The sequence below is a fragment of the Stegostoma tigrinum genome, chromosome 12, assembly GCF_030684315.1.
Source record: "Stegostoma tigrinum isolate sSteTig4 chromosome 12, sSteTig4.hap1, whole genome shotgun sequence".
Taxonomy (NCBI): domain Eukaryota; kingdom Metazoa; phylum Chordata; class Chondrichthyes; order Orectolobiformes; family Stegostomatidae; genus Stegostoma; species Stegostoma tigrinum.
In genome coordinates, this window is record NC_081365.1 from 61,612,357 (window position 1) to 61,626,958 (window position 14,602).

General features: G+C 38.6%; 1 protein-coding gene across 7 annotated transcripts in view; it reads left to right on the forward strand.

The window, feature by feature from the left end:
* LOC125457328 (galactosylgalactosylxylosylprotein 3-beta-glucuronosyltransferase 1-like) overlaps positions 1-10,153 on the forward strand; it is a 100,167-nt gene extending 90,014 nt beyond the window's left edge. For all 7 annotated transcript variants that reach the window (XM_048541445.1, XM_048541442.2, XM_048541441.1 and 4 more), the window contains 2 exons: positions 5,708-5,821; positions 9,894-10,153. In XM_048541445.1, the coding sequence (XP_048397402.1) occupies positions 5,708-5,794 (87 nt within the window). In that variant the 3' untranslated portion in view covers positions 5,795-5,821; positions 9,894-10,153. The remainder of the gene's footprint in view (positions 1-5,707; positions 5,822-9,893) is intronic.
* Positions 10,154-14,602: the final 4,449 nt, after the last annotated feature.

Sequence of the window (14,602 nt, forward strand, 5' to 3'; positions counted from 1 at the left end):
AGGCTGAAGGACTTGAGGCTGTTTTCATTAGAGAGAAGAAGGTTGAGAGGTGACTTAACTGAAACATATAAAATAATCAGAGGGTTAGATAGGGTGGATAGGGGGAGCCTTTTTCCTAGGATGGTGACAGCGAGCACAAGGGGACATAGCTTTAAATTAAGGGGTGAAAGATATAGGACAGATGTCAGAGGTAGTTTCTTTACTCAGAGAGTAGTAAGGGAATGGAACGCTTTGCCTGCAACGGTAGTAGATTCGCCAACTTTAGGTACATTTAAGTCGTCATTGGATGAGCATATGGACGTACATGGAATAGTGTAGGTTAGATGGGCGTGAGATCGGTATGACAGGTCGGCACAACATCGAGGGCCGAAGGGCCTGTGCTGTGCTGTAATGTTCTATGTTCTATGTTCTATGTAACCAGTGCAAAACCTATGGACCCTAACAGTGTCCCAAAGACTTCTGTTGTAGAAATTGTCGCAAGTTTAGCGAGGTTTTTCCAGTACCTGTACAGTATACCTTTACCTGCCAATGTGGAAAATTACCCAGGTATATCCTCTCCACAACAAACAGGAAAAAGTCAGTACAGCTAAATGTTACCCCAGTATTCACCTCGAGATCAGCAGCAAAGTCAAGGCAGGTGTTGTTGATATGACAACCAAGTGGCATTTACACAGCAATAACATGCTCGTTGATGCTCAGTTTGGGTTCCACTACAAACACACAGTTCCTGGCCTCATTACAGATTTGGTCCAAAAAAAAGAAAGAAAAATGAATTCTTCAGTTGAGATAAGACTGACAACACTTAGCATCAAAGTAGCATTTGGCCAAGTGTCATATCAACAAGCCTGAGCAAAAGTTTGGCCAATATGAATTGTCAGGAAAGCTCGCCATTGATTGTCATCATGTCCAGCACAATGGAAGGTAATTGTGGTTATTGGAGGCCAATCATCTCAGCCCTAGGACATAACCAAAGGACTTCCTCAGGGACAAACATCTTCAGCTGCTCTCATTTCCCTCCATCATAAGAGGGATGTTGGCTGATAATTGCACAATGTTTTGCCTCCACTCATGACTCATCGAATACCGAAGCAGTCTGTATCCATAACCAACAAGACTTGGATAACACATGACTTGGGATGATAAGTGGCACATATCACTTGCACCATACGAATACAAATGACAACCACTTCCAACAAGAGAGAAAAACTAACAATTTCCAATTGACGTTCAATGGCATTACTATCACTAAATTCCCCACTGTCAACAGCCTGTGTGCTACCATTGACCAACAACTCAACTGGACCAACCATATAAATAGTGTGGGCACAAGACCAAGCGAGAGACTACGAATGCTGCCATGAATATCTCATCACCTGACCCCTTGATGTCTGTCACCATCTACAAGTCAGAGGTCAGGAGTTGATGGAATATTCTATATTTTTGCATAAATGCAGCTCCAACAATACTCAGGAAACTTGACAAAATCCAAGACAAAACAATTAGTTTTAGCAGCATCCTGCCACCATTTTAAACACCGCTCCCTCCACACAGTGAAGTATTGTGTACCATCTAGAAGATGCCCTTTTGCTACTTGCCAGCCTCCTTCATTATTACCTTCCAAACCCATGAAACTAAATAACCAGAATGATTATGCCAATAGATGCATGGGAACACAACCAGCTGCAATTTTCCCTCAAAGCCACAGATAATCTTTGTTCATATTATCTAGCATTTAGAAGAGTCAGAGATGACTGAATTGAAACATTTAAGAACCAGAAGAGACTTGACCAGGTGGATGTGGAAAGGATGTTTCCTTTTGTGAGAGAATCTAGAACTGAAAGACAGAATTTACAAATATGGGATTGTCCATTGAAGACAGAGATGATGGGAAAGTGTCCTCTTCAAGGATTGTGAATCTTTGTAGTTCCCTTCTCCAAAAGGCAAAAAGTGCAGAATCTTTAAATATTTTTTAAGGCATAGGTAGATAGATTCTTGATTATTAAAACATTAAAAGGTTATTGAGGATAGGCAGGAATTGGGATGCAACAGTTGATGTTAAAGTCAGATCAGCCGTGATCTTATTGAATGGTGGAACAAGCTCGAAGGTCTGAGTGGCCTATTCATTCCTTGTTTGCATATTGATATCAATACATGATGCTATGTAGTCATTCCTTCACTGTTGCTGGATCAAAATGGTGCATCTCCCTTTTTAATCATATTGTTGGTGTGTCTGCACCTGATGTAGTACAGTCATTCAAGGAGGCAGCTATCACTAGCTTCTGAAGGGAAATTAGTGACGGGAAAGAGATAGTGGCTCTACCAGCATTCACAATCCACAGAAAAATAAAAGAAATCTGCAGTTACGTTCTAGGCAAGCTCAAGAAAATGATTATGTATCATGTATTAACCTAAGGTAGAGGTCAAGTGGAATCTGCACATGAAAAGGTTCAAACTTCATTTGATTTAATTATTTGGGTCTTGGGTATTTGCAAGTATTTCTGCATACCAAACTTAATGATTTATGGGACAGAAAAGCATAAACGCCTACAGAGACCAGTTGAGGCAAATGGTCTGTTTCTGTGTTGTATGCTCTATCTTTTGCAGTCATATACAAACAGTGTACCATTCCATTGTTGCAGTGGTAGATTATATCAGTTTCTTATGAAAGGTTCTGTGAATCAGATAGTAACTTGTCCTTATGATATTCCCCTTATAACTGGAATTAGTCTATTATGGATTACATTGAGAACTGTACTGAAGCTGCTACAGGAAGGACAGTGCTAACTCATGGTTGTCCTTAAAAGTGTCAATTAGCAAGGGGTACAGATCAGTGTGTATCTCCCTGAACTATTTACAACACAGACCATTTGCCCCAGCTGGTCTCTCTTGGCTACTTTTATTTGTGCAGTCCGTGTGTATTATTTTGAGTCACAGATGGGGATACATTTTCTCAGTGAGGACAGATGTGACGAATCTGTGTCCTTTCTTCTCAAAAATCTAATAGGACCAGTATGATTTGGGGGTCGGTGGAGGACTGCATGCTTACAATACGGAGGTCAATCTCCATAAATAAGTAAACCAGTTCATTTACAAATTCTAAATTTACCATGATTAATTTCAAGTCTGGGATTTTCTAGGCCTGCTGACAGAAAGCTGGGAGGTGAGATAGATGGCCAAATTGTACAGGTAGGCCTTAGGGAATCCAAGTACTGAGACATTTCGCGAATAATGGGAAAGGTGGCAAATAAGGAACTCAGTAGGAGACCAATTATTTTCTTCCTATCGCTTCTGGCGTTATGCCAATGACAGGAAGGGCCTCCTTTTCAGCACTCTATGGCACACATAGGGAACCCCAGCAGAAGTAGAAGTGGCCACAGCTCATGGGAATGATTCTGCCTATCGTAAATCAAACCCTTTTATCCCCATGATGTTAAAATGTGAGGCTGGATGAACACAGCAGGCCAAGCAGCATCTCAGGAGCACAAAAGCTGACGTTTCGGGCCTAGACCCTTCATCAGAGACTCCTGAGATGACTCGTGCTCCTGAGATGCTGCTTGGCCTGCTGTGTTCATCCAGCCTCACATTTTATTATCTTGGAATTCTCCAGCATCTGCAGTTCCCATTACCTCTGATACCCCTTTTATCCCCACTGTCTGCTTGTCTGGGCTCAGCCCCTACATCCCCAGACTCTACTTACGTAACTTTGAAGGCTCACAGACATTGGTGTGGCTTCATCCTTACCAACTCGATTAGTATTAGCAAAGGTGCTGCCAGGATGGTTGCTAAAACAGAACTCTGTTTTGGCAGGAACCTCTTAGAATTGGGCCACTGTCCTTAATAGGCACATCAGCCCTGGCTGCAGACAATTCTGGCAAAATCTGGCCTGAGGACCCATCTACAGCTGGATGGGCTTCTTCCCTCAGTGTTACCCCCTGCCACCTCTGCAATATTCTGCTCCTGGAGGAAATGGGTTACAATGTAGGCAAAGCAATAAAAGGAAATGGTTACTGATTAGATGGATATGTCAAGTGTTGTTCAACAGAAATCTGTCCTCAGGCTGCAGCTTTTCACCTCATATGTTCATGGCTTGCCTGGAAGAATAGAGAAAAGTACATTCAAATGAGCAAAAGACACCAGTTTTGGAAGCACAACGATCTGTAAAGTTGGAATAAGATGTTACAAAGGCCCCATAGATCGACTAAGAGGGTGGACATGAGTACGGTGAAGGAATTCAATATGAACTATGAGAGAATCACCTTTGATTGTGAGGAAGTAGAAAAACATGAAATAGTTTCTTAATGTTTAGAAGTAAGAGGATGCAAAAACATGAAGTGATTTATATTTTTAAACAAGTGTACAGATTCAGAAAGTAATCAAAAAGCTAACAGTATATGGGGCTTTGTCTCGTTGGAAAGAAGTAATGTCTCAGTAATGCAGAACCTTGGCGAGACAAGATCTGATAATAGCATGTTGAGTCTTAGCACCAGATCTCTGGAAGAATATCTTGGCAACGGAAGGGTCAGATTCATCAGAATGATGCTAGGCGTTAAATTACAAAGTATAATTGCTTGAGTTTAGAATGGTGAAGCTGATCTAATCAAGTTGTTTGAAATGACATCGGCATTTTAATGGTGGATGCTGAGAAACAATTCCGCTGATGGGGAACTTCAGAACATATGTTCATAATTCTCAACATTGGAGCTAGTACATAAAGGAATGAAATCTGGAAACACTTTTGCACAGAAGTGTCGTGAAAATTTGGAAATTTTTTACTCAAAAGATTGTAAACGCTGGGCCAATTAAAAGTTAAACTAATAAGACAGAAATTTCTTTCAGTAAAAATAATCAAGGAATCTGGTTCTTAGGCAGGTGGTTGTAATTGAAATTTCGATCAACAATGATCCAAATGAATGAAGAAAATGCTGGAGGGGCTGAGTGGCCTGTCCATAGGCCCATGGGTCTAGACTTTATGCAAGTTACTGGATGCAATGTTCTCATTACTTGAAAGAGGAAAGAAGTCATGATATGTCCATAACTTATGTCAAAAATGAATCAGGTATGCATTAAATAAATTTAACACAATGCAAAAGACATTCAGGACAACAGCTTCAAACAGTTTGAATGATAAAAATATTTAGTGTCTTTTCCCCAAACATAAGTTCACTGTGAAATAAAGCACAATCTCTTAAAAAGAACCGAATTATTTAACAGCAGTGTGTTTTGTTTCACATTTTAATGCTTGCCTGCAGCTATGGCACAATATATATGATCCACTAGTATGTGAATTTGTATGACTTGCATCTTTTTGATGCAAAGGTCAAAATGCATTTTGAAACATTAGCACACAAAATATTTTACATAAATGTGTTCAGATGGCCATTCAAGTAACTTGAAGTTTTACCCAGGTTCAGTATGCCATCTTCTACCAAGTAAAAATCTAAATGAACACAATACAGCTAGAGCTGGCAATGGGATCATCATTGGCCGAGGTGACCTTTAATCATATTAATAATACTTGTTTCTACATTGTCAGACACAGAAAATGCACAAAGTATAGGTTTAGAAGGACAGATCATTGAAATACCCTAAGTGCACAGTACAAGACTAATTGATGGGAATCTCTCCCAGTTAAGCAATCGTTCTGTATCTTACTAGTTTCCCATTGTACACAGCAGTGTGTTCACGTTGTCATTGCTTTATTTTACAGATCCTTGTGTGGCACACACGGACCGAAAAGCCAGTGCTAATAAACGAAGGAAAAAACGGGTTCACTGATCGAAGAGTGGAGGTGTGAACTGCGCTGAGATGGGAGGCATTTTCTGTAAGTTTAGAATTCTAGCTGCTCAGCAACATCATCTGAGTGCCAGAGACATGCAGACAATTAGGAATATGCTATTCTTGAATGGTGTACTGTGTGATGAAACAAATTATACACTGGGCAACTCCACAGGTTACATCTCTTCAAGCCTCTTGAATTTGAATCTGAATCTGGCCTGTTATACTCAGGATGAAATCTCAGATGAGATGAAATGAATTGATTTTGGACAATCTTAACCCATTCACTAATCAACACTAGTCCACAGCATAAGCCCTCTTCCACATCAGCACTTGGTATGAGGTTAGTTGTCTGAAAGAATAACTCCCTGAAGTAAAATGGATGTGTTTAGGTGTGATGGATATGAGGTTGATATGAGGGTACATTTTCGTGTTACAGTGAAGAAATCGAAAAATGTTGCTTTCCCTAATTAAATATCTATTCCTCACCTTGAGGAACTTTAAATTTAAATCACTTGTAAATGGTAACTTGAAGCTGCCTGTGAATGAATACTATTTATTAGCTGATAAGTCTACAATAATGTATGAAGTGCCAATGGATGTCTGTGTTTAAATGTAAAAATAAAGACTTAATCAGTCAGCACTATGTTTACAGGAGTTTAGAAGAAAGAGGGGGCATCTCATAGAAACCCATAAAATTCTAACAGGACTAGACAGGGTAAACATAGGAATGTTGTTCTTGATGAACAGGGAATCCAGAAGCAGAGATCACAGCCAACCACAAGGGGCAGATCATTTAGGATTGGGGTGAGCAGAAATTTCTTCAACCAGAGTCTGAGGAATTTTCTGGCACAGGATGTAGTCGTGGCCAAAACATTGGGTGTTTTCAAAAAGGATTTAGATATAGTTCTTGCGGATAAATGGAACAAAGGATGTTGGCAGAAATAGGGAAAAGGATATTGAGTTGAATGATCAGCCGTGATCATGTTGACTGATAGAGCAGGCTTAAAGGACAGAATGGCCTAAACCCGCTCCTATTTTCTATGTTACTCTGTTTCTATGAAACTTCTTTTATCATGGGATATCAGCATTGCTGGCAGGCCCAGAATTTGTTGCTCATCCCTAATTGCCCTTGAGAAGGTGGTAGTGAACCTCTTTCAATCCTATTCTTAAGTTCTTAAGTTCCTTCATTTTTGGTTTACTTTAAACGCCTTTGTTTTTTTTCTGGGTTTCACTTCAGCATAACTTTAGGCATTTGAAATGATAGCAACTCGATATTGTGTTTACATCTGAAAATAAAAATGTCTTACAGGAATTAAATGATACAATTTTGCTTCAACTTCATGTTGATTGCTTTGAGAACAGCTACTAGTAGTTAGTTTTAGCCGACATTTGATTTCCAGTGTTCCTCATTTGAATGAGAGGTCAGGTTCCACTAGCTTACTTATTCTGCTTATAATTCAATTTTACTTGTTTTTAAACAATGTTTAAATTCTTTTGGAACTATGCAATGCATCAAGTGAATATGAAGAATTGATTCAGCAGCAGCTTCACAAAAGGACTGTAAATTAAACCTATTCAGAATACTCTGCCCTGAAACTCTGGTGCCCATTATCCTGCACTTGTCTGCTCAATACATTACCTTTGTTGAATTTTTGTGCTTATTACTCTGGACAGACTTATGAAGTACTTATTCTAAACTCTAGCGTCAGTCAACTAAATAAAGTAAACTTCACAGTAAAGTACCAAGTACACTGCGTTTTATTATCAACAAATATTAATGGAGAATAGTCCAAGTTTAAATAAAACCTGGAGCAATCTAGTTGATGTTGACATACTGTAATTGAATCTGGAATAAATAATCATTGCATTCATGCTTGTTTAGAGTTATAGATTCAAGTAAATACTGCAACATAGAGATCTCAGAATAATATTAACATGTCTCATTAATTTGTTGTACAGTCAAAGCCAAAGTTATAGTTTCCAATTTCTTTAGGAATTACAATGTATGCTTTTAGTAATCCAACAGTCTTTAGTTTCTGGGATCCTGTTTGGAGACACTTTTTGACCCTTTTCTGTGTTGGCTGAAGAGTTTCTATTTGACGTCAATCTGATTGTCACAATCCAGCTCTGAAATTATTAAAACCTAACTGTACACATTGGCAGTAATTTATAATGTCATTCAGAAAGGCCAGAGCTGGCTAGTATGTGAAATGTTATATTTGCACAGGCATATTAGGGATTGCTATTCTGAGGCTTGAGTCAGAGACATTGTTAGGCAGACTAGAGGATGTTTTACATGGTTGCTAACCATCTAGTAGCTTGATATTATGCTGGGAATTTCAAATCAGAAAATGTTTCATTTAGCACTTCTGACATGTCTCCAGTGGCACAATCGGTTCGCATACGGTACTTATATGACATTATTGAAGCGTGTGAAATGCTGAAGTTGTGAGTTCAAGCCACATGGGGAGCAGCTTAAAGGATGGCACGGTGGCTCAGTGGTTAGCACTACTGCCTCACAACACCAGGGGCCTGGGTTTGATTCCACTGTTGGGTGACTGTCTGTGTGGAGTTTGCACATCCTCCCTGTGTCTGCGTGGGTTTCCTCTGGGTGCTCTGGTTTCCTCCCACAGTCCAAAGATGTGCAGGCTAGGTGGATTGGCCATGCTAAATCACCCATAGTGTCCAGGGATCAGCAGCATAGGTTAGCCATGGGAATTACAGGGAAAAGGTTGGGGGATGTGTCTGGGTGGGATGTTCTCCAGAGAGTCAATGTGGACTTGTCGGGCCAAATGGCCTGTTTCCATACTGTCAGGATTCTATGAAATAACATTTTAGCTTAAGAGAACTACAGGTCTCTAGTAAAGGTATGAATGTTCAAGTCAATAAAGAGGGACTTTGTTCTGACAGTTATCGATGGTCAAGAATAAGATGGGCTCATGTAGTCTCGATGTAAATCTCAGTGTGTGAGAGTCAAAGATGCACAGGCTAAGGACTTTTACTTCATCCTGAACTATAAGAGTTCTGCACTGAATTCAATATCCATGTTCCAGAGCCTTGAGTTCAAGGGTGGAATTTTTATTTTGGCAATCAATGTTTTGAAATAAAACAAAGAGCTGAGGGTGCTCTCACTCTGGGCAGACTTTTGTAGTATTTATTCCGAACTCTGGCTTTGGTCGAAAAAAAACAAGATGTATGCAATCTTTTTAAGTACCTTGATTTGAACAGTTCTTAGCCTGAAACTGAGCTTCTAACCCAGCCAGAGTTTGGAATTCTGTTTTATAATGTGCTTTCCAATGCACTGATTCAACAGCCAAAGTTTGAATGATTACTTATTCAATGTATCTCACCAAAACTCAAAAATGTTAGAATATGTTTAATTTGAAAATACTCTTAAATCTTGTGATTCAATGCATGCATGAATGCAATTTGGAGCTCCTTCTTGGTCAATCACATTAACCTAGCCTAAATGATATATTCAATGAGACATGAAGGGAAGATAGACTTGAAAAAGAAATGTATGCGTACGTGATTTGGAAGCCCAGCATAACCTTTGACAAATCCATGGTATTTTTCCCCACCTGGAAGTGCAATAAAATGTATAAATGCCGTTTCACATGCCACCTTTAAACAATGTATGCGGCTTTTGCTGTTCCTGTTTGCTACAGCATTGCTTTGTAATCGTTAATGATCAATCCAAACAAAATATATTCTTATACTATGTCTCTCAAAACGTGGTTAAAGGTGAACCCTAAAACTTCACATATAAAAGAAATAAAATAAAGAACTTCAATCTATACAGCACCTGTTCATGGCTTTAGGACCTCCCAAAGCACTTAGGATGTATGTGTGAAGTGTAGTCACAGTTGTTAAGTCTGTTGTTCCCCATACTGTTTCTGTACTTCCCAGATCATGTTTTTCTACGACAATTAATATCTGACATATGTTGCAGGAGTTTTGGCTTTGCACCTGGAAAAATTGAATGAAATAAGTTGAATTCAGCAAAAAAAACATTTTATTAAAATTAGAGCTCAAATTAAGATAGAATAGTAAGATTATTTGAGTTTGATAACTCTAAAAAAGTTAATCAATGCAATTGTTTCTGTTATTTTCAGGTATCTTGTGAAGATTCCCTTCCAATTTTATGAAACCGTCTTGAAGTCTCAAGCCATGCTAATAGTCTCTCGGATTTTTTTATGTTAACATGACCTATTAAGTGACTCTGCATTTTGTTTTAAATTATTAGATGCAGTGTGTAGATAATTATGTTCAGCCTTCTCCGTGGTTCACATTTTCCTCAAAATTGAACATAGGGCACCGGTTTAACAAGTTTTCCCAAGGATTAAACACTGGTGATACTCAGCGAGTGGGGACATGTGGAAAGAAACATTTCATCCAAACTGGGCAAAGTTTTTCTTTTGTGCAGCAAACACTTATTTGTGAAGACATGTTTCCACTAAAATCTCAGTATGACTATCCCTTCCCAGTTCTCCTTATTTCTCTATGTCACCTTATTTTATTGTACAAACATGAGCATCTTTGTTGAATTAGGAGGTGAAGTTAGTGTCTGCATCAGGTTGTTGAGTTATCTGGCTTTATTTGCAAACCAACCTGTGATTTTTCTCACATAGTAAATAAGGGCAGCAGATGCATGGTTACACCAACAGCCACAAGTTCCCCTCCAAGCCCCTCACAACCCTGACTTAGTATATGTGTCACTGTTTATTCAAAAAGGGTCCAAATCCTGGAATTCCCTTATTATTTACAGTGGTTATCCCTATACCCCAGTGACTGCTGGGCCAACTGCTTTGAAACTTATCCTACCATGAGAGAAGCAAGGAATGCAACATTTTTGCAGCTGTAATTTGATTAAGCATAATGTGCAATCAGTTATTGAATGATCTATTACCATTCAGAATGCTCCTCATTTCTGCCCTGTGCAATTATATGATTTGAGCTAAAAGAGCTCTCTCAGCACTTCACCACATGTTGGCATCAAACGCAATTAAATCTACAGTTCAAATGAAAGTAAAGCAACCATCAAAGTTACCTTCAGGCAAATAACATCCAGCTGTTCAGTTAATTAGTACAGAATTACTGCACAATTGTGTCAAAAAGGACAGAGCTGCTTTCAATGGATTGAGTCATCGATTGCTATCAGTCACGGCTTCAAATGTATTTGACATACTGCCTGTCAAAGTGGAACATTATGCTAACATGGAGACATAAATTTTAACGCACTGATTTTAATGAGCTTTTACATGAACTACTGATAAACATTAGTTTCTCCATGTTAATCTCAATATTTATCGAACAAAAGACGCTGACATTTCAGAGGGAGACTCAGAAATGGATTTGATAGCAAACTCATCAATGTGACAAGACAGTAGGATTTTTTTAGTCTCAGCAAATTATGCAAGACACTGTCCAGACCATATTTTGAGTATTATGTTCAATTTTGCATCAAATTATTAGATGAGTTAGAAAGAGAGCGGAGGAGATTAGTAATACCAGTCCTGAGTATGAAGAAATATTTGATAGCCTTAGCTTCGTTGGTCTAGAGCTAAGGATAAAGGAAATACCTTAGAGAGGTACATGAGATAGTAAGTAGCTTGGCTAGAGCAAAATTGTTATTCTTATCTTAAATTAAACTAGACAAATAAAAGCGAAGGAGGTACATTTAAATTACTGTGGAATTGTTTTATAACAAGGTGGCTTTACTCAAAGCAAAATAAATGATTGGAATAATGCCTCAACCTAGATATTGGAAATATCCAAAAGAGAGCCAATTTTTTTCATATTCATGTGAAGGGATCAAAAAAAGTCTTCAAATGTATAAATTGCATTTTCCATTCTTAAGTTTCTTTCTTAGATAATTTAAGTTAAACTCTGGTGCAAAGGCACTAAATTGTCAGTCGCAATAAGAAATTAATTTTGCCTGATGTTCTCTTGCGGTCTATTTGTTTTGCTTGATATTATTTGTTCATGAGATGTGGGCATCACTGGCTGGATCAGAATTTACTGCCCATTCCTAATTGCCCTGGGGAAAGTGGTGGTGGTAAGCTGTCTTCTTGAATCACTGGGGTATAGGGATAACCACTATGTAAATAAGAAGGGAATTCCAAGATTTGGGCCCTTTTTGAATAAACAGTGACACATATACTACGTCAGGGATGTGAGAGGCTTGGAGGGGAACTTGTGGCTGTTGGTGTAACCATGCATCTGCTGCCCTTATTTACTATGTGAGAAAAATCACAGGTTGGTTTGCAAATAAAGTCAGATAACTTAACACCCTCATGCAGACACTAACTTCACCTCCTAATTCAACAAAGATGCTCAGAAAAAGATAAACCTTCACAAGGCAGATAGTTTCCCATGTTTGTACAATAAAATAAGATGACACGGAGAAATAAGGAGAACTGGGAAGGGATAGTCATACTGAGATTTTAGTGGAAACATGTCTTCACAAATAAGTGTTTGCTGCACAAAAGAAAAACTTTTCCCAGTTTGGATGAAATGTTTCTTTCCACAACTACCCACTCGCTGAGTATCACCAGTGTTTAATCAAAAAATAGAATCAAATCAGATGCAGAAAGAGAAATAAGGAGAAGGAGGGGATGATGGGGTTAAAAGAAAAAGAAAGACCAGGAAGTAACAATTTAAACCTTAAAAGTGTCTTAGAATTTACAACCTGTCAGAACGGGTCTCCAAAGTCTGATTCCTTCTGGAAAATAAATCTCAGTAAAAATTTTCTGAAACTGTTAAGTACCAGCCTTAACTTTATGGACTGAGTTTATTATCAAATTCTTGAAGCCATGGGATAATTGAGAGTGAACATTCATTCCCTTGAGGATAACAACTGTGGTGCAGATTGTAAATGATAGTGATTCACAGTGCATGGTGTATTGCATCCTTAGCACAAGTTGTGGGATTTACACATTAATAACAGCAAGCACGATTAAACTCATTGCTATTTTGGTAGCTAATTCTCGCCATTGTTCTGAATTTAAAATGCAAGGTATCACACTTAATAAAAGCTTTAGCATTAATGTTTTTCTGTTGTGCTGCGAATGTACTGAAATTAACAGAAGCATTGACGATTGGCATTTAGTCCAAGTGTCAGACATTTACCAACAATTAACTTGCAGCAAGTATGTTTTGTTATAACATGGCATACATTTTCTCATAAACTTCAAGTAATTTCTATACTTATTTAAGACAGAAATAATTAAATTATTCTGCACAAGGAAATATGAATGAAAACGTAATTTGAATTAAGTAACATGAATATCATAATAAAGATCCAAAGACCTTGAAAAAAAAACAATTATAATGCATCCTGCTTTTGGTAGCATTGATTTTAAGAAGACTCACCACACTGATCACATCCATACATGAATCCTGGTACAACCACCTGATAGTGAAGGTAGACTATTATCTGCAGAGTGCCAGGCTCAGATTTGTAGAAGCTTCTGCAAAGGCAAGTACAGTTTCTACTCAGCATTGGCTTGGCACTCCCAGTAACAGTTATGGCCAACTGTGAGCTGAAACGTCAATGAGTCTCCTTGCAGATGTTCAGCCTCTTCTTCAGCACCTCATATAACATGGCTTCTGCTTTCAGTACCAATTAGACTGGGCTTCATGTGGTCTGAAATTCAGTCATTTTATTGGAAACTTGTGTTTACAACCCTGTGTTCACTCCCCATTTTTGTCAGTTGTTCTCCAATCTGCACCCCCATTCATCTCGACTTTATAAAGGCTGCTGTGTGTTTCTGAGGTGAACCAAAGGCTTAAAAATGCGCATTCCTTTTTCATTTCTCCCTTTGCTTTAAGGCTACGCTGATCATTATTCCCATTGCAATTGCAATCACAGGATCTTTTCAAACTCCCACCTGAGGTGATGTCTCGGAAAATTGAGAGCAATACAACATCCTTCCATTTGAGTCTGTCTGAAAGTCAAATTGTCTTTTAAGTTTAGGGGCTGATATTGTTTTAAAATTGTTGAATCTTCATTTATGGAATTCTATGACACTATGCCAAAATGTGTTGAAATCTTAATGAAAGCCATTGTCAATGAAGAAATTCTTGTGAAGCAGTGTGCCAAATATGTCTGTAGGTGGAGATACAAACTGCTAACTCCCTTGTTCAGTACTCCATAGCAACATGTGGTTTAAAAAAAGCAATGTTTGAATACAAATTAAAATTATTTAGAATCTCAAGCATGGACTATTGTAGACATTCTGATGTTTTTGGTTTTCCATCATTGAATATCTTCTACTTTCTGCCAGACTGCCCAGTCTTGCGCATCATTCCTATCCAGGAAATTGTAAAATAAAGCAATAGTTTTGCTCACTCACTATCTCCATACCTCTACTCCCATTCGCCAGTCCCATTGTGAGAAGATAATGCAGGTTATTTTGCTGCTGTGGTAGCTTACTTCACTTCTATCACCGTTCCCTTCCTCATTCTTTCCTCCTCTCCAACCCCTTCATGCTGTCATCTTTCTTCTTTCTCCCTCTGAAAGCCTCCTTCCCCATTTTGCTCTTCTATCCCAGTAACCCATCCTTTGTTGCCATTCCCTTTTTCCATCTGTTTCTTTTACATCCTCTTCCTTCCTCTGTCCTCTATGCATCACTTCTCCCACCCAATCAATTTCCTTCTTCACCCGTTATTTGCATCTTACCATCTGGCCTTCACTCCCATTGTTTCAATGCTCTCTGCTTGGTGACAATGCTGTAGGTGATCTTGACTCAGCATTGCGAAGTCATAGGACATTTACTGGTACAAATATGATAATGGGAAAATCAAAGAACAGGGAACAACA